At 53.8% G+C, this 17,172-nt stretch overlaps 6 protein-coding genes across 6 annotated transcripts; all 6 read right to left on the bottom strand.

Moving 5' to 3' along the window:
* Positions 1-130: 130 nt before the first annotated feature.
* LMJF_08_0060 (putative phosphoglycerate mutase protein) lies at positions 131-688 on the bottom strand (the record flags this gene model as incomplete). Its single annotated transcript, XM_001680983.1, has 1 exon — positions 131-688. The coding sequence occupies one exon, from the start codon at positions 686-688 to the stop codon at positions 131-133; it is 558 nt and encodes a 185-aa protein (XP_001681035.1).
* Positions 689-2,231: 1,543 nt separating this feature from the next.
* Positions 2,232-2,459, bottom strand: LMJF_08_0050 (hypothetical protein; the record flags this gene model as incomplete). Its single annotated transcript, XM_001680982.1, has 1 exon — positions 2,232-2,459. One exon carries the CDS (start codon positions 2,457-2,459, stop codon positions 2,232-2,234), a length of 228 nt encoding a protein of 75 aa, XP_001681034.1.
* Positions 2,460-3,528: 1,069 nt separating this feature from the next.
* Positions 3,529-4,218, bottom strand: LMJF_08_0040 (conserved hypothetical protein; the record flags this gene model as incomplete). Its single annotated transcript, XM_001680981.1, has 1 exon — positions 3,529-4,218. One exon carries the CDS (start codon positions 4,216-4,218, stop codon positions 3,529-3,531), a length of 690 nt encoding a protein of 229 aa, XP_001681033.1.
* Positions 4,219-6,015: 1,797 nt separating this feature from the next.
* On the bottom strand, positions 6,016-6,663 carry LMJF_08_0030 (putative Qc-SNARE protein; the record flags this gene model as incomplete). Its single annotated transcript, XM_001680980.1, has 1 exon — positions 6,016-6,663. The coding sequence occupies one exon, from the start codon at positions 6,661-6,663 to the stop codon at positions 6,016-6,018; it is 648 nt and encodes a 215-aa protein (XP_001681032.1).
* A 1,037-nt stretch (positions 6,664-7,700) lies between these two features.
* Positions 7,701-8,522, bottom strand: LMJF_08_0020 (conserved hypothetical protein; the record flags this gene model as incomplete). The annotated part of the gene is made up of 1 exon (XM_001680979.1): positions 7,701-8,522. The coding sequence occupies one exon, from the start codon at positions 8,520-8,522 to the stop codon at positions 7,701-7,703; it is 822 nt and encodes a 273-aa protein (XP_001681031.1).
* A 998-nt stretch (positions 8,523-9,520) lies between these two features.
* LMJF_08_0010 (putative adaptor complex protein (AP) 3 delta subunit 1) lies at positions 9,521-13,117 on the bottom strand (the record flags this gene model as incomplete). Its single annotated transcript, XM_001680978.1, has 1 exon — positions 9,521-13,117. One exon carries the CDS (start codon positions 13,115-13,117, stop codon positions 9,521-9,523), a length of 3,597 nt encoding a protein of 1,198 aa, XP_001681030.1.
* Positions 13,118-17,172: the final 4,055 nt, after the last annotated feature.

Raw genomic sequence — 17,172 nt, 5'->3', positions numbered from 1 at the left:
TTCCTTTCTGCGAGTGTGTATGTGTGGGGGAGAAGAGGGAGGGGGGCAGAGCAACTACGCCCCCCTCCTACCTGCACTAACACACCTACGTATGTGCCACATCTGAACATCAACGCAGTCCACAATAACGCTATAGCTCAATCACCTCTGTGTTGGCAAAATAGGGGAGTCGAAGTCCATCCTGCCACCCCACCTTGGCATTTGCGGCTTGCAGCATCTTCCCAATGTCACCGTGACACACGAGCAAGACGTGTTCGCCAGCGTGCGCCGCGTCCATATCCGCGAGCACGCCCTGCGCCCGTTCGTAGCACTTGTCGAAGGTCTCACAGCTCTCAACTTCGAGAAAATATAAAACCTTGTCTCCCTGCAGCACCCTATCACCAGCGTACTTGGGTATGTCAGCGTACGGCTTTCCCGACAAGACGCCAAAGTCGCGTTCGATTAGGTCGGCACGCACCTGCACCTGTACGTTCACGGCGGCACAGATCGCCGACGCCGTCTCGAGAGCGCGCTGCAACGGAGAGGAGTAGATGGCGGCGTAGTTGACACCGCTCTCCTTGATCTTGTCGGCAACAGCTGCAGCCTGACGACGGCCCAGCTCAGAAAGCGGCTGGTCGCGGTGCCCATTTAAAATGCCGCGCACGTTGTCCATATCCTGGCCGTGGCGGCAGACGTGGATGTGGGCCATGATGACCGAATAATCTCTGCCTTGCTACCTCTGCACGTGCGATAGGTACATTCGAAAGAGCGTCCCTCTTTTTAGAAAATAGGCGGTTGTGCAGAGGCGGTAGGCGACAGTGAGTACCGAGGACAGGCACCGAGACAGAGGGAGAGAGGGGTGATAACAGCCATGAAGGGTGGGGAGTAACCAATGATAGTGGGCGCGTGGGCAAAAGCTCTGTCGAGAAGCCCCGCCCGGCAAACCAAACACGAAGCCTGAGAACGACTGCTGAGCACAACACACACGCACACACCTCTGCGTGCTAATAGTAGGGTGGCGCAGAGGAGCAGACGCCGCTCGTCATCCGAAAGCAGCGCGTATCTACATAATGAGCCTTGTTTCTATTTGTCGCAGAGGCACCGAAAAAAACAGCACCTCCGTGTATGAGCGAGAGAGCGCGTAAGCCAGCAAACAGGCTGGCAGGCACTTGCTCGCGTGCGTATTCAGACATCTAGGGCAGTTCTATACGAAGGCACCTATGAGTGGTGAGCGTGCATTCGGCGAAAGCTGCTCATCAGTCCAGAGTCTGTTGTCACAGCCACAGTCACGTCACATGCGCACCCACACATTCCCCATTGAGATCATCGTGGGTCGAGGAACAAGATTCTAGAGCACCGGATCTACTACGTCGGCATACATAGTCTACTGGCGGTGTGAGGAAAAAAATGTGATCCACACTTTCGGTAACGGCGAGTGAGTGAAAGAGGGGGAGAGACACAAGCAAAGGAAAAAGAGAGAAAGGGCATGAACAAAATAACGACACTGATTGTGTCGTCGGTAGGCTAATGGCCAAGACGCCATAGGTGGTGGTGCGGGAGTCATCATCTGTGAACATCGTAATGCAAGGAGGACGATGCCACAGCGTCACAGCACACAACTGTTCGACTCTCCTTTTCGCACACGTGGCAGAGACAGAGAGAGCAAAAAAAAAGAAACAATAGTGGATGTCTCTTTGTCTCCCTCTTTGAGAAGATGAGGCTCCAGGTGGGAGTGCGGCATCCGAAGCGCCTCCCACTCACCACCCATCACTGCCTTCCGACTGACCGGGACTGCTGACTTCCCGCTTGTGATGGCTGCTTTGAGAATGAAAAGACCACCTACTGGCCGCTGAGCAACATGGAATGAGGGGAATCGAAAAGAAAAGCGAGACAAAGAAATCGAGGAACACACGCACGCCCTCACACACAGTGTGCGCCGCGCAACAGCAAAGAAAAGGACAATACGTACACCGAAAAAAAAATGAAATCACTACGGGAATTTCATATGTGGCCTACCGTGAGACATGTGTGCACGCACGAGTACCGCAGCCTCACGTCAACGCCGCAGGTCAGACTTACGTGCAGGCAACGAGCTCCGTGCATATCGAAAAATGGTGGGTTTTGTAACCACTCCTCTTCCACATTCCCCGCTATGACTAAAAGTGTCGCTGCAGTCGAGTCACACAGTGCCGTGGCTGCTGCTAGCGCACACAACCAGACACTATCCTACTCGACGCGTGCGCCAAGCCACATCAAACGTCGTCTTCGATCTCCGAGGAGTCCTCCGACTCGACAGGAGCCGGTTGCATCTTGGCACGCTCACTAGGATAGTACGTCGCCATGCGTGCCGCCCACTGGACCACGTTCACATTGTCGCCAAAGATCTCGCTAAAGAGCTTCGCGTCGTCGGTGCTGGGCGTGTAGCCGGACACGTACGGCTGCTTCGTCAGGCGGTCGTTCAGCTCCTTGATGGACGTCATGACGGAGACACGAATGTTCGAGCGCCAAGCAGCAATGAACTAAAGCAATACTGATTTTGTTGAAAGAGGGTAAGAACCTAAAAGCGGAAACAGAGACTCCCACACCACTGGCGACCTAGTGAACCGCAAAGCGCAGGGCGAGGAAGGCCAATGAGGTGATGCAGAGCACAGTGTCCCCATCGCCGCACAGACGGCGACGGGAGTGCAAAGACACACACACAGACACGCCCCGCACAACCGTAGGCCAATGATGCAGGAGAAATGACGGAGGTGGAAAAGGGGCCAGGCGATAGAGAAGGAGATACTCCCGCACACATCAGAGCAACAATGCCCACGAGGAATGTGACGGGGAGGGTAACACAAATGCAGACGGATGGTGGTTTGCGGCAGTCATCGTCATTCCTATCAGTTCCTACCAGCTCGTATATAGCCGTATGAAGAGGCCCGCGTTACCGCCCCGCGCACCCGCATGATTGCGGGACCGGCAGCATTCATAGCCGAGGTCTACCAGCGTTCGTGTTGAGGCCCACGACACTTGCCCGAACCTGCCATGACACAAAGAACGACTGTACGAGCACTAGGACATCCACAGATTCACTCGCTTTTGTGTGTCCGTGCTGCATCACGAAAAAAGAACCATGCAGCACAGTCGAAATCCTGAAGAGGAGAATAAAGAAGTGATAGCTTGCGGGGAGAAGGTGACGCGGGCAACTCGCATCTGCTTCACTCGCCAAACAAAGGTCAAAACAGAGAGAGAGAGTAGATACATGGCTTGGGTGACTAGCTCTGGCCCCCTCCCCTCTCATGCTCTGTTTGTATCACCGTTTCCAGGTGCAGAGTGACGCACACAAGCGCACACACAAAAAGATAACAACAGCAGGAGAGCACTGCAGCGGCGTGAATAAACAGCATATACAGCACTAGTTGCGCCACGGCCACATCACACCCTGAACGCGAGGGAGAAAAAATGTCTGCTATGCAGGAGAAGAAGTTGATTCGATGCTCGCAGTGCAGACGCCTCCACCGAAAATACGGCCGCCATTCTCTCGTACAAAGACGCGTTGGTACATCAGGCGGAGTTCGACGTTTCCTGCCAGTACGCCCAATTGAACAACACGTGAAGGCTACTGCGCTGCTCACGGCCACACAACTCGTCGTTCACCTCCCTCGCGAGCAGCTCCGTGTCGGAAATAGACCTCTCACGGCACGGGCTTAGCACGCTACTCAGGGCAGCGGTGTACACTTTGTGGCCCATCGTAGGATCAATACAAAACGGGACGAGCGGTGCGACGTGCGTCGCCAGGTAAAAGACAGCCGTGGGCCTGTCTTCTAGGCTCTGCGCCTGAATGCAAAGAAGGCGAATGCGAGCAAGCGACGACGGCTCCATGAGCGCCGCCGCCGCCTCGTACCTCTTCTGCAGACAAAGCCGCTGCGCCGCCTTGCGTTTGTCCATCCCAGCGCTCATTTCATCGCGAGCGGGAGCAGAATTCGCACTAGCGCGATCTGCGGCCAGCGTGGAACCAAGAACCCCCGCATACGCTGACGGCTTGGGTGCATCTGGATCGCGATTGTGGGGAGCCGTCGATAAGACCCTGTAGCACTGGTGCTCCTCGTCAAAGGCGGCGAGAGTGTCTGTCAGACCTCTCCGCGCGAGATACGAGCGTACCATTTGCGCCAGAACCTCCTCCTCGTCTTCCCCCCTGTCTTCAATGACAGCCTCCTCGACTAGCGTCCATATCGAGTTGTCTGTCAAGTCCATTTTCTCCTTATGGACGTAAAAACGGCTCTAGGGTGTGACGTCGCCAGCTGAGTATGAAGAGGGACGCGAACGAAATCACTTCTTCTGTCCCTCATCTTCCGAACGCCTTTCCGTCAGCACTGCTGAAAGAGTGCCAGCGAGCTGCACTCCTTGACACAGGACCTTGCCTCCCCAACGTGATGCGCGGGAGTAGGCTGAAGATGTGGTAGTATGCGTGGGGCTTTATGCACAAAGAATAGACTTGACTTCAACCGAAAGCGTCGATGAATGCGAGAGACTGACAAAGTAGAAAGAGGACAGGAACGCACCAATGATCATGAAAGAGGGTACGTACTTTTCGATATCAAAACCGCTTTTGTCGATGCAGTCCGTAAGGCACCCTCTAACAGAAAAGCTGACGCGTGGGCAGGCACGCGACATTACTGCTGGCATCGAGCCGTCGCCTACCCTCCCCCTTCCAAATTTGCCCATTGCCTAGGTACTCGCAGACGACCCCGTCACACCAGAGGAAAAACGGAAACACTGCCGATGAATTCAGCGCTGCCCTTGGTTCCGCCAAAAGGTGCAGCCCCATGCAGACCGCGGCATCTCCAGGTTCGCTTAGTCGAGCAGGTCATTTGAATCACTAGCTTCCGATGCACGGACTAAACAGATATACACCTCATGATGGGGCACCACTGGCACGTTCGTTCGCTACAACACCACTCGTGAAAAAGAACCTCGGCTGGCACAACCAGCGCTCAAACGCACAGAGATACTACCGGATCACCTCTCTCCCCATACGGGAAGAAAAACAGTACAGAGCCATCACACACAAGATGAAAAACTCACGGTTAGACAACGATGAAGACTGGAATGAAGCACGTGAACTGTGCGATATAAGAACAGCTCTTTTCTTTTGAAAGCGAACCAACCTCAGCTACGCATCCGTTTCCTGAGTGAACGCCATAGTAAGCAAAGTACCTCGAGACATCCTTCTTAGCCTCGCCGTCACCACTCTCTTCACTCCCACACAGCCAAAAGCGTGCCCGCACAGCACCGATTGAGCTGCTTGGCGGAACAGTATACAGAGACTACCCGCGCAAACAAAAGCAAAGCAAAGCAAAGCAACCGAAAAGATAAAAAGAAAGAAGGAGAACGAAAACAAAACAAAAAAAGCAACACCAGAGGCAGGAGAGAAAACAAAAAAGAGCTGCGTTTATCAGGTGCAAGTGCAACCGAGAGAAGCGAGGAAACGACGTTGCCGAAGGATTAAAAAAAAAACATTCGACAACACGAGAAGCACAGAAAGAGCGGAAAGGCACTGAAGAGGAAAACGCGCGCACACACACACACAGAAACCGTTGAAAAATCACACATTCGACAGTTCTTATTTCCTTTCACCAAGACAAGCACGCCGCGAAAGCGCTGAGTTGACAATAGCACTGCAATATGTCGTCTTTATATGTGCCTGTTCCCCTTTTCTTGCCCCCCCCCCTCCCCCCTCGGTGTCGGTCCTTTTTTCGTCTCTCTTTCTCGTCTTCCTTGCTGCCTCTGAATCGATTCAGCCTCCCATAATACACACAAGCCCCCAAGCCCCACCCCTCGTGTGATATCAAGGCAAGCACAAAGCACAATGAACGAGTTGGCTCGAACCGCACTCCACAGCCGAGGTTCCTTGCAGCGCGACTCGAACGCATATTCCATTTCACAAGGGCGCTCAGAAAGCTGCAATGGCGCGACCGCATTTCACACTCCCCGTGCGACGCAATGCAGGTGCAGCTCTCGCTTTTTGCAGGGGGATGCAGCTGCTCACAATCAACGGCAGCGTGAGAAGTTCGGCTTGCATGCAATCATAAGAATGATGATGAGAACAACGACCACGGCGCCGACAATCATGAGGGTGAGCTTCAGGTTCTTCATGCAGAGGTTTCGCTTCAGCTCCGTGGAGCGCTGCTGGAACTGCTGCGCCTGATCCGCAAGAGTGGAGGACTTCTCATGCAGTGTGTCGATACGGTCACCACGCGCTAGCACCTTGTCCATGTTGTCTATCATGACATCCACTACCTGATTAATGTCATCATTCAGCGCGGTGATCTTGTCGTTCTGAGGGTTGTTGTAGAACTCCATCTTCTGCTGCAGCAGCTTCTTGCCATTGCGCAACTCAGCGCCCTGCGGACCGACGCTGCCTCGAACCAGTGGCTCGACGGCCTCCAGAAACGCGAAGACGGTGCGCATGCGCATGTCACTTGTTGTCACGCACGCCACAATGCGCCCCTCGCCATTGCTGATATAATTGTAGTTGACACCGCCATCCTTGTCCTCGATCGTCTTGTGTCGATACTCCTTGGGTGGCACGGTAGCAATGACCTTCTGCATCGTCTCGGCCAGCTTCGGCTGCTCGCCGGCCGGGTGCTCGGCCAGAAGCTTGGTCTCGTCATTAACGCAGCTGTACTTGATCGGCATCTTGCTTCCACTCCAGCGCACAACGGTCGCAACACGGAAAGACAGCCGGTAGGGCAATAGAGTGTTATATGCAAGTTGATGCCGTGCGGTGCCAGTCACATGTACGTCCAAGAAAAAAGACAAAAAAGCAACAACAAAAAAACGACAACGATGTCCGATAAAACAAAAAAGGGGGTGGGTGACAGCTACGTACTCGACTAAGCGAAGGTATCGGAAGCTGCGAGACAGCTATGGTGATAGGAAACGTCAGTAGCAGAGGAAACAGTCAATGGTCAGGACATGGTGTACAACGCAATAGGCATGGGAAGCGATGGCAACAGAAGGAGGAGACAATGGTAGCATTCTAGTTGGAAGCTTCAAAAAAAAAGAGGCAGAGAGTGCTACATGAGATTTTGCGTGCATATGTAGTATTGCGGAAACGTGGATCGTCCGTACACAGGGATTGCATTCGTAGCAGTTCCGTTGTTGCAACGCATTTCATTTGCATCGCGACGTGAATGGTAGCGGCGAGAGCGCGCCAACGATAACGGCAGTAGGAAGCAGAAGCGTTTTAGAGCGCATTCGCAACGGAAGAGAGGAGGCCACAAGGACGCACCCGCCAACGCACACAGGTGAAAAGAAGGAAAGAGTGAAAAGAATATGAAACCCATTTAGGACATCTCCCACCACGTCTCCTCCACCTGTGCGCGCAGACAGTTTGCGTAGAAGCGGTACCCACGACCTGCCACCTCTCGTCGGAGCACGCCAAGAGAAATGGTTTGCACAGCACCTCCAAAAAACTCCGCTGATTGCACGGCTATCCGTAAGAGCATCTCGGTCGTGTTCCATGGGGCAGATGGGCACCAGACATACTTTGTTAGCCAATCTAAAACCACAGAGCCGCACTCTATTTCTATGTTGTGCCTTCGCTACGTCTGTGAGGGCGCTACAGGAAGGGCGAAGTCGGGCACATCAAGCCAGTGCTCGATAACTACAGCAGAGCGACAAAAAACAGGCACTGTACCTCTCGAAAGCCTGCTGTCATGTCTTTGCGACTCTTAGCAGAAGCAGTTATAGCAGATGGTAGTGCCGTTTTCACCAGCGGTAGAACAGCCACGGCAGACGTAGCTCCCACAATTGGCACAGTGCTCCCCGCACCGCTTGCACAGACGACACAGGCACCTGGAGCAATGAATCCCTGACACAATCCCGCACATGATGCACGCGTCCTCGACAACCTTGCTCTTTTCAATGTACTGGAGCCAGTGGCCTTTGATAGACTGCGGAGAGGTGATGTCTCCCAATGGAAACGGCCCGAAGAATTTTGAGGGGAGCGGCAGTCCCACCAGCGATACGGACCACGTCTTTGACTGGCTGTCAATGCATATGTGCGGATAGGATCGGTGGCAGTCGATAGAAACGTCGAAAGGTGAGTGTTGACAGAAGATTTCGCGAAGCAGCTGAGCAACACCGTCTGCCGCCTCGTGCATAATGTGGCAAGGACAGCGGAATGGTCCGTGTACGGAGCACGGGAGTGGCCGTTTTTCGCGCAGGATCCGCTCCGTGACCGACGTGCTATCGTCGAAATGCAGTGTGACGGTCCCAGAGGCAACGCACGCCACGACAGGGTTGTAAAAAAAGGCCAGTCCGGGGAAGTCGGCCGAGTTAAAGCGGCCGTGCGCATCCAAGACGTGTCCCCGAAGTGAAACGAAAGTGGTGGTGTTCTCCCATGCAACCTGCACTCGCACATGCGGGGGCAGGTGCCGACGATAGGCGTCTATCGCGTAATCTTCCTCGCGGCATCTCTTTCGCGGTGCGTTCAGGAGAGGGCCTTGTAGTGAACCTTCTTCGCGATCGACATCACAGAAAAACTTGCTCATTTCAACGATACACGTGTGACCCCTGACGCAGCAATACGCTAAAGAGTCCGGGGGCAGAGATCCTAAAGATGTGTGCCTTGCGTCACCCAGCTACGCACAATCGTCGCCGCTCTGTGAAAGCCGACGCTAAGAGCAGCGGTGGAGTAGACGACTCACAGCGTGTTCAGAGCAGGAGCAGAGAAGCGAAAAGAAGTTCTCAGAAGCTGCTCGCATGGCACCCCGAAACGTCCGCAGCGCGAGAGAAGCACCGAACCGCTGTCCCTTCTAACGACCACCGCATCATGAATGTCACGAACACCTTCGTCGCATTCCACATGACCTCTCCCAACGCAAAGAAAAAAAAAGCAGAGTGGCGCTAGTGGCTCGCACACACGTGGCTTGCAATCACGCCTGTTTCTTGTTTTGTTTCTTCAGTTCAGGTCATATCAAAAGAAGCGCGCAGCATGCCAAGTATCCTCGAGGTGGAACAGAAATACCCTGCAGCCGGCACCACCGCTAATAGAAAAAGGGGAAAAAAGTAACCAAGTCGCCTTCCGGTACCCCGCGCACCTGGCGCCCGAGGGGCACGAGGAGAGAGATACCAGAAAACAGCTGAAAACCAATACGACAAAAAAAGAGCCAACGAAAAAGACAGTGGTCTATGGGGTCTGAGTTGATATCTTCTATAGACACGCGCATCCGCACGTATACTGACAGACGTGCTGATGCGCGAAGAAGGCTTCTGATCCTCTACGAGCCTATGGCCCGTGTGCTAGGTACGGCCACACTTCAGAGGCGGCGAAACCCGGGCAAGTCACGGGAAGAGAGCAGCAAAAGCAAAACATGAAACCAAAACGAGGTGGTTTCTGAATAGTTGTCCGAAAACCACAAGTGTGAACGCACACATGCCGTAATCAAAACAGTGCCATCCTTGCAGCCGCGGATGCGCATGTCCTTTTCGGTTTTCTTTCGGTTCCAGGTTGCATAAAACCGTCATCCTTCACCACGGAAGGAAGCACCTACTCGGCTTCGCGGGCTCGTTTCCGGTCCTCAAGTGCCGCCTGCTTCAGCAGCCTCACACCCTCCTCCCTCGCAATAGTCTGGATGCGGCTCATCTTGTTGTGGAAGAAAATGCCGAGCACCTTGTCCGCGACGTCCAGGAGCTCCGTCTTGAAGGTCGCCACGAGGAACTGGCACTCGCTGGACTGACGCGCCATCATGTTCGCTACAGATGTGCGGTACTCCGCATCGAGAGCGGCATCGATTTCGTCAAACAGGTAGAACGGCGCAGGGTCGCAGCGCTGGATCGCAAAGATGAGCGCCAAAGCGACGAGAGACTTCTGCCCGCCACTAAGCTGCTCCAGGTGGCTGACAGGGTTTCCAAGACCAAACGACACCTTGATACGTGCACCAGTGTACGGGTCCTCCTTCTTGTTCGGCACCGCAGACGCGACAAGCTGCAGCTCCGCCGAGCAGCTCTCCACGCCTACGAGCTGCTTAAACACCTCCTCAAATTGGTACTGAACCTGCTTGTACGTGCGCTCGATGGCCTCCTCCTTCTTTGCGTCCAAGTGCTCCATCAGTTCATGAATGCTGTCCAGTTCTTTGGATAGTGTCCCCTGCTGCGACGTGAGGGCTTTCATAGTCTCCTGGAGGGCCGCGTGCTGGTCGAGAGCCTTGCGGTTCACGTGCGACAAGCCCTTGAGCTTTTCATTGGCTGCCTTCAAGTGGTACATCAGCTTCCCGAGAGACGCCGACTCGAACTTGGCAACCCCCTGAGGCAGCACTCCCAGCTGCCGGATCTTCTGCAGCGCATCATCGCGGCGCTGCACCAGCACACTCCGCTGCATCTGCGTCCTCTCCGCGACCTCCTTGCGCTCCTGCAAGCTCCGCGCCACCGCCAGCCGCTTCGATGTCAGCGCATCAAGCTGCGACTGCAGCTTCTCGCGCTCGCGGCCGTCTTGCTCCAAGTCATGGTCGATACTCTGCAGCCGCTGCGAAAGCAACTCGAACTCGGCCTTCACAGCAGCCTCTTCTCCACCCGCGATGCTGCCGGCATGCCTCGACCAGCCCAGCTCGCGGATGCGGTCAGCGACAACCGCCTTACGCCGCTCCACGTGCCGCGCAGTGTCTTCCAGAAGCTGAACCTCGGTAGCCAATTGCAGTGCACTCGCCTGCATCTCGGACGACGCCACTCGAGCGGCAGCCACTTCCTCTGTCAGTTGCTCTAGCCTCTTCTCGTCCTCCGGCGTCCATGCGCTCTTGAAGTCGTCGGAGAGCTCCCTCTTCAGCTCTCCCACTCTCTCCGTCGCCGCCGCGATGGAACTCTCTACCGCCTTCTTGGCTGCCGCCAAGTTCGACTTCAGAGTGGCCAGGCAAGATCGACGATCCTCCATCAGGCGCGCCTCACGCAGCCGGACATCCGCTTCCCGCTCCGTCGACATATTCTGATTGCGAAGCGCCTCAAGCTCGTTGAGCACCTCCGTGATGCTCTGCTCCACCGTGGCCACTTCTTGGCACAGGACGTCCAGCTTTGCGCGTGCTGTCTGACGTTCGGCGGCCAGCTCCTTTTCGCGCTCGCGAAGAGGAAGCTTCATGTGGCGCTTGTCAATGAAACCACCCGTGATTCCGCCCCTGCGACCCAGCTGATCGCCGTCCACCGTGATGACGTCCCACTGCATCTTGCCCACCATCGTGGCTGCCGTTTCCAGCGAGGCAACGACAGCCGTCCTCCCAAACACCTCAGTCACCACACCCTTGAAGTGCGCGTCGTACTTGATCTTAGACAGCAACGGCAAGCACTCCGGTGTCGTTGCAATGTCCACAGCCTTCCCGCTGCATGTGTCCAACGGGAAAAACGAGACACGACCAGGTTTCCGCCGCTTGTTCATCTCAGCGAGCAGAGTCGTGCTCACCTCGAACGAGTCCACGACAACATTGAAGAGTGCGTTTCCCGCCGTGATTTCCACAGCCGTTTTGTAACCGTCCGCCACCTCGATAAGGTCGATCAGCGGACCATGCACGGCAGCCGATAGCGCCGGATTTCTCAAGTCGTGAAGGACCTCTGAAAGAGCCTGCAACCCCTGTCGTATATCTTGGCGCACAGCCCGCTCCCACTGCTGCTTCGCGTTGCGCGATGCTTCGTCGAGCCGCTGAACCACACTTTCTTGCCCGTGCAACGACTGCCATAACTGTCGCCGCTGATGGTTCAGCTGGTCTCGCCTGCAGAGTGCAGCCTTGATACGCTCCTCGTGGTCCCGCAACCTCTGGTCCACATCGGCAGTTGACACATTTGGTGCTGAAATCTGCTTCGACAAAGCAACCGCCTCCTTCTCCACGCGTTCCATTTCAAGGTGAACCGAGTGCAGCTCCTCCTTTGATTTTCGGATCGAGTCTTCGTTTTTCTGCATTTCGCCGCTCAGCCACCTGTCGCGCTCCGCTTTGTTCCGGAAGAGTTTTGTCCGGTTACGCCGCTCTTGCAGGCGCTCGAGAACCTTGCGCTGCGTCTCCACCTCGGCAGCCTTTTTCTTCGCCGCCTCATCGCTCGAGTGGAAGAGTGATTTCTTCTTTTCAATGTCGACGGCGACCGCCTGGATGGTGGCGCTAAGCTCTCGATCCTCCTTCCAGAGTGCCTCAAGCTCCCGGTTCGTGCGGGCAAACCTCCCAGCAGCCTCACTGGCGTCCAGCTCCACCACCGCCTGCTTACTCGTCAGAGCAGCCATATCCTTCGCCACAGCCGTCCTTTCCATCTCCAGACGGGCAATCTCCGTAGAAATGTCCATGATTTTCTGCGAGAAATCCAATATTTTCTGCTCCGAAGCCTCGTCGACATCTTGCGATTTGTTCAAAAGCGAGGATTGCTTGTTCCCCTCCTCCTCCACCTTCAGCAACGCCCCATTGGCCGCCTCCAGCTCAGCATTGAAAATGCAGTATTCGATGCACTTTTTGTCCCGATCCGCCTCCTCGTACTGCTTTAGCTCCGCCGTCTCGGCCTCCAGTTCCTTCAGTAGCCTCTGCAGCTCCCGGATCGACTCTGTGATCTGGCCTTGCTTTCCCTTCGTTTCCGCAAGAATGTGCTCGCTCTCCGCACGTCGCGCATCGTACACTTTTGTCCCCGCAACATCCTTGATGAGCTGGTAACGCTCTTCCTCGCTCATGTTCACCAAACTCACGATCTTCCCCTGCTCCACAACATAGTAAGGGTTGCTGGAGGAGAAGCCAGCACTCTCCAGAAGCTGATGGACATCAGACGCCGAGAACTTCCGATCATTCACGCGAAACTCATCCTGCTTTAGGCCGACCGTGCGGCGAATCCGTACCTCCGGCTCCTCAGCACGGCCCGGTATCACAAGCCTGCCATCCGAGTTATCGAACACGATTTCCACAAAGACAGACAGCGCCGGCCTCCCACTGCCCACGTGAAAAAGTTCTTTCCGCTCCGCTGTGCGCAAGTTGGCGAACTTCTCGTTCAGCACAAACTGAATAGCGGCAAAAAAGTTGGACTTTCCAGAACCGTTCTTGCCTACAATCACGTTTGTCCTGGGGGAGAGTCCATCTGGAAACGATTGTTCGCGATACGAGCGAAAACCAGATATGATGATGTTCTTGATGAACATGGCGTCTCTCTGCTCTTTGTTTTTGGTTTGTAATCTTACCTATCTGAGATTCAGCTCTCCTCCCACAAGGGTATTCTATGATCTTCACTCCTTCGTGAAGCAATGCTCTATAAAGTCTCTCAGAAAGGACAAAGACAGCAAAAGACAGGGGTTGAATAGAAGGTAAGAGATAAGCACCGAAAAACCTGGATAGAGGCACCAAAGCAAAACTTACGTCGGAATGGGCATTCTTAGCAGCTCTACCACGAATCGCTCCGAAAAAAACACTCTCATCCAACCGCTACCGTTCGCTAATTGTGCTGCAGGAGAACCAAACACTTCAAAAACGCCCGAGTACATGAGCTATCCGTTCGTTTCCGGCATTAGCTGCGTCACACAGTAAAACGAAAGCTGGTGCGATACTCTAGGGGGTTCAAAGAGGCACGTACACCATATTCTGTAGGTTGCGTACTCAAACAAAAACATGATTGCCACACATTTCCTTTCCATGAATCGACGCTAGTCCACCACACTAGCGTCTCTTCACTTTTCAAGATACAAACAGCGCCCTGCAACTCCTTTTCTGCATCATGCAAAAAATGTTTGAGCAGAAGAAATCCGCTAACCCACTGTGAAACAGCTCGCTTTGACAACGACAACAAGCAGTGCAGATCCCCTCGCTCTACCTCTCCACAGCGATAAAACGGCAAAGTGCTCCGCCGACAGTACAAGAAAAGCGCGTTCCTTTTTCCACTTTTATTTTTTCTGCATTCGAAAAAATGCTTCGAGTCATAGCTTCTTTCGCACAGAGCACCTGCTCACATGAAAAAGCAATATATGTACGCAATCTAATCAACAACTTGTCTATATCATTGATACATCATACACGACCGACGACGGTTATCACACGCCCTCTACACACAGGTGTACATCCTTTACTAGATCGTTACACAGCACACACGCTTATCTTCCTATAAAACGCCTCGACAAAAAGTTTATCAGGCCACATACATAAATTCATCGGTCTGCTGCACACTTCAGTGGAGTAGAGACACTTCACATGACGACGACAGCTTGATGCATCTACTCAGCGAGCTCAGCACAAACCTTGGTTCACAGACAACGCCGGGCAGACGCTCTGCAACACTATATTACTACATGAACAGTCCCGGCCGACAAAAAAAAATGTGTGCTTGTTGGTTCCACTACAAACGATACACACAACCGCCAGCATTAGAAGTGGCGCCAGCCGCTACCTTTCCCGCTAGCGGCCCTTTTTCCACACAGCAACACACAGTAGAAGCAGTCGGTGAGGAAGGCCTGTCCGGGCCCGCGCCACAACTGCCAGCGACCTGCCAGCCCGACCGCGCTCATCGAAAAACTTGCATTCCGGATCGCGGTTGCTGCAGCTCCGTATTGCAAAAAAAAAAGCCATCATGCGACAAGTCTCGAAAAAACACGACATCACCGCCAGCCCTCACCACAAAAAATCAATCGTCAAAACAGCAAACGTTAAAAATACCAATTTTGCATCCTTCCACCCGCTACGAGCAACGCCATGCCCCACCAGTGAACAAAGGCTTCCAAAGGCCACAGAACATTTCGCTCCGCTTCCAAGGCCGAGCCTAACAATCGTCCACCTATCGGTTAGTACGCACATGTCCTCCACGACGAGGGTGCGCACCACCTGCAACCCCGCCAGAAAAGTCGACCTATCATCCGCAAAAAAAAAAGCATCACAGACACCGCTCACAAGAATTAAGTGCGCAAGTCCTCACGCGACTTTCGCTAGCTCTAACGCGCACATCCCAATCATGTTTGCCCTTAAAGGCACGAATCGAAATGTCAGCTCAGCGTAAAGCAAGCGGATGAACCCTACTCAGCTTCTCATTTCACCTACACCCAACAGGTGGTACAGCACATATCGCGAGAAAAAAAACGCGCAGGTTTTGTTTAGAGAGCACACTGGCACTAGGGTACGGTAACAGCTTGGCAAGCCTATCTTCACGCTAAAGTTTTCTAACGAAAAATATAACAGAGCGAACAAAAAACCAGCATGACTACCGAGAACACGGGGCACTGAAAAGAGTGATGGCATGAGAAAAGGGTGGGTTGTGGTGGTGGTGGTGGTGGTGGTGTGTGAGTGTGGGGGGGGTGCTTTTCCCTCGACTAATATCGTGGGGTTCATTAATCCCGCCTCGCAAGATATTCCAACACTATTAGCTCCTTGAGCGCAACAAGTGTATCACTTTTCAGGATATATATGCCGCGATGCAAAAAGAAAGGCGCTACACTGTTAACGACACGCGAGTCGGTAGTCTTGTCTCCAACAGCGGTGCAAGCAGGTGAATGACAGCCATGATCAAGCTTCATATGTGCTCGTTGAGCAGACAGCATGCCAAAGGTGCTCGATACCGCGAAATGGAGACCATCACCACGCCTGTGGACATTACAGGAATGCAAGCTTCTGTCTTCCCCCTTTCAGGTTCCGAATCGCCGATTGCAGCATCTCAGACGCAGCTTGTGAGGCCATTTTGGCCTGCATATATGCAACCCGACGCTGCAGCACGACAACGCTGAGGAGACCATCCAAAGCCCTCCAATAAACCCATCATACCGCAAGGAGTTGCTCCGCAGTGAAATCGCTGATGAGGTATCAAAACAGCAGAAGGTGGTATTTTCCAACAGGCAACGCTATACACCACCAACCAGGGCAGGGGGCTCCTCGGAGTAGTTACGCGTGCCAAAGGCCTACAAAAACACAAAAAATGCTTATTCATAAGATGACTCCCTCCCAGAACCAGCCGACTGCCACTTTACACACCACCTAAAAACGACTGCATCACCCAGCGCTCGCCGCAACACCCCCCCCCCTCATCAAACAAACACGGATCTCAGCAAAAATCGTTGCAGTAACACCGCGGAGAACAACATTCTGACGAAACCACTGCTTTCCACCGACACGCTTCCCCGGTGCACCTTCTCGAGGAAACAAGTAACAGTGGGGGTTGCTATTAAGGTTAAGCTTTCCTTGTCTGTGCTTGTGCGTCTTCCCTCTGGCAAGGCTAGTGGCTAGTGTAAGCATCCGCTGCGCCGATCGGCTGGTTGCTCTCTCTGTTGTCGATGGGTTGGTGGCCTCTTGGCTCCCTAGTATTGTCGGCTCTCTGCGCTGCGACGTGCACCGTGAAGGCAGGGTGCTGTCGGCTGCTGGGGCAAAAAAGTCTATGTGCACGTACCCCCGTCAAGAGTACAGCTGTGCGGCATAGGGTGTGCGGGTGTTGATGTGTGCTAATTAGGATACTTTAGCAGGTACCATGAAGTGTGCGTGTGCCTGTGCGGGTTAGGGTTAGGGTTAGGGTTAGGGTTAGGGTTAGGGTTAGGGTTAGGGTTAGGGTTAGGGTTTATATCTCCACTGATTCCTTGCACAGCGACACCCTCTCCACCTGGACGGGTGCGTGACGGTGTACTACTGTACTGGTGTACGGGTGTGCTACTGTACTGGTTAGGGTTAGGGTTAGGGTTAGGGTTAGGGTTAGGGTTAGGGTTAGGGTTTATATCTCCACTGATTCCTTGCACAGCGACACCCTCTCCACCTGGACGGGTGCGTGACGGTGTACTACTGTACTGGTGTACGGGTGTGCTACTGTACTGGTTAGGGTTAGGGTTAGGGTTAGGGTTAGGGTTAGGGTTAGGGTTAGGGTTAGGGTTAGGGTTAGGGTTAGGGTTAGGGTTAGGGTTAGGGTCAGGGTTAGGGTTAGGGTTAGGGTTAGGGTTAGGGTTAGGGTTAGGGTTAGGGTTAGGGTTAGGGTTAGGGTTAGGGTTAGGGTTAGGGTTAGGGTTAGGGTTAGGGTTAGGGTTAGGGTTAGGGTTAGGGTTAGGGTTAGGGTTAGGGTTAGGGTTAGGGTTAGGGTTAGGGTTAGGGTTAGGGTTAGGGTTAGGGTTAGGGTCAGGGTTAGGGTTAGGGTTAGGGTTAGGGTTAGGGTTAGGGTTAGGGTTAGGGTTAGGGTTAGGGTTAGGGTTAGGGTTAGGGTTAGGGTTAGGGTTAGGGTTAGGGTTAGGGTATAGGGTTAGGGTTA

Source organism: Leishmania major, chromosome 8 (assembly GCF_000002725.2).
Source record: "Leishmania major strain Friedlin complete genome, chromosome 8".
NCBI lineage: Eukaryota > Euglenozoa > Kinetoplastea > Trypanosomatida > Trypanosomatidae > Leishmania > Leishmania major.
This window is presented reverse-complemented; position numbering and strand designations above follow the sequence as displayed.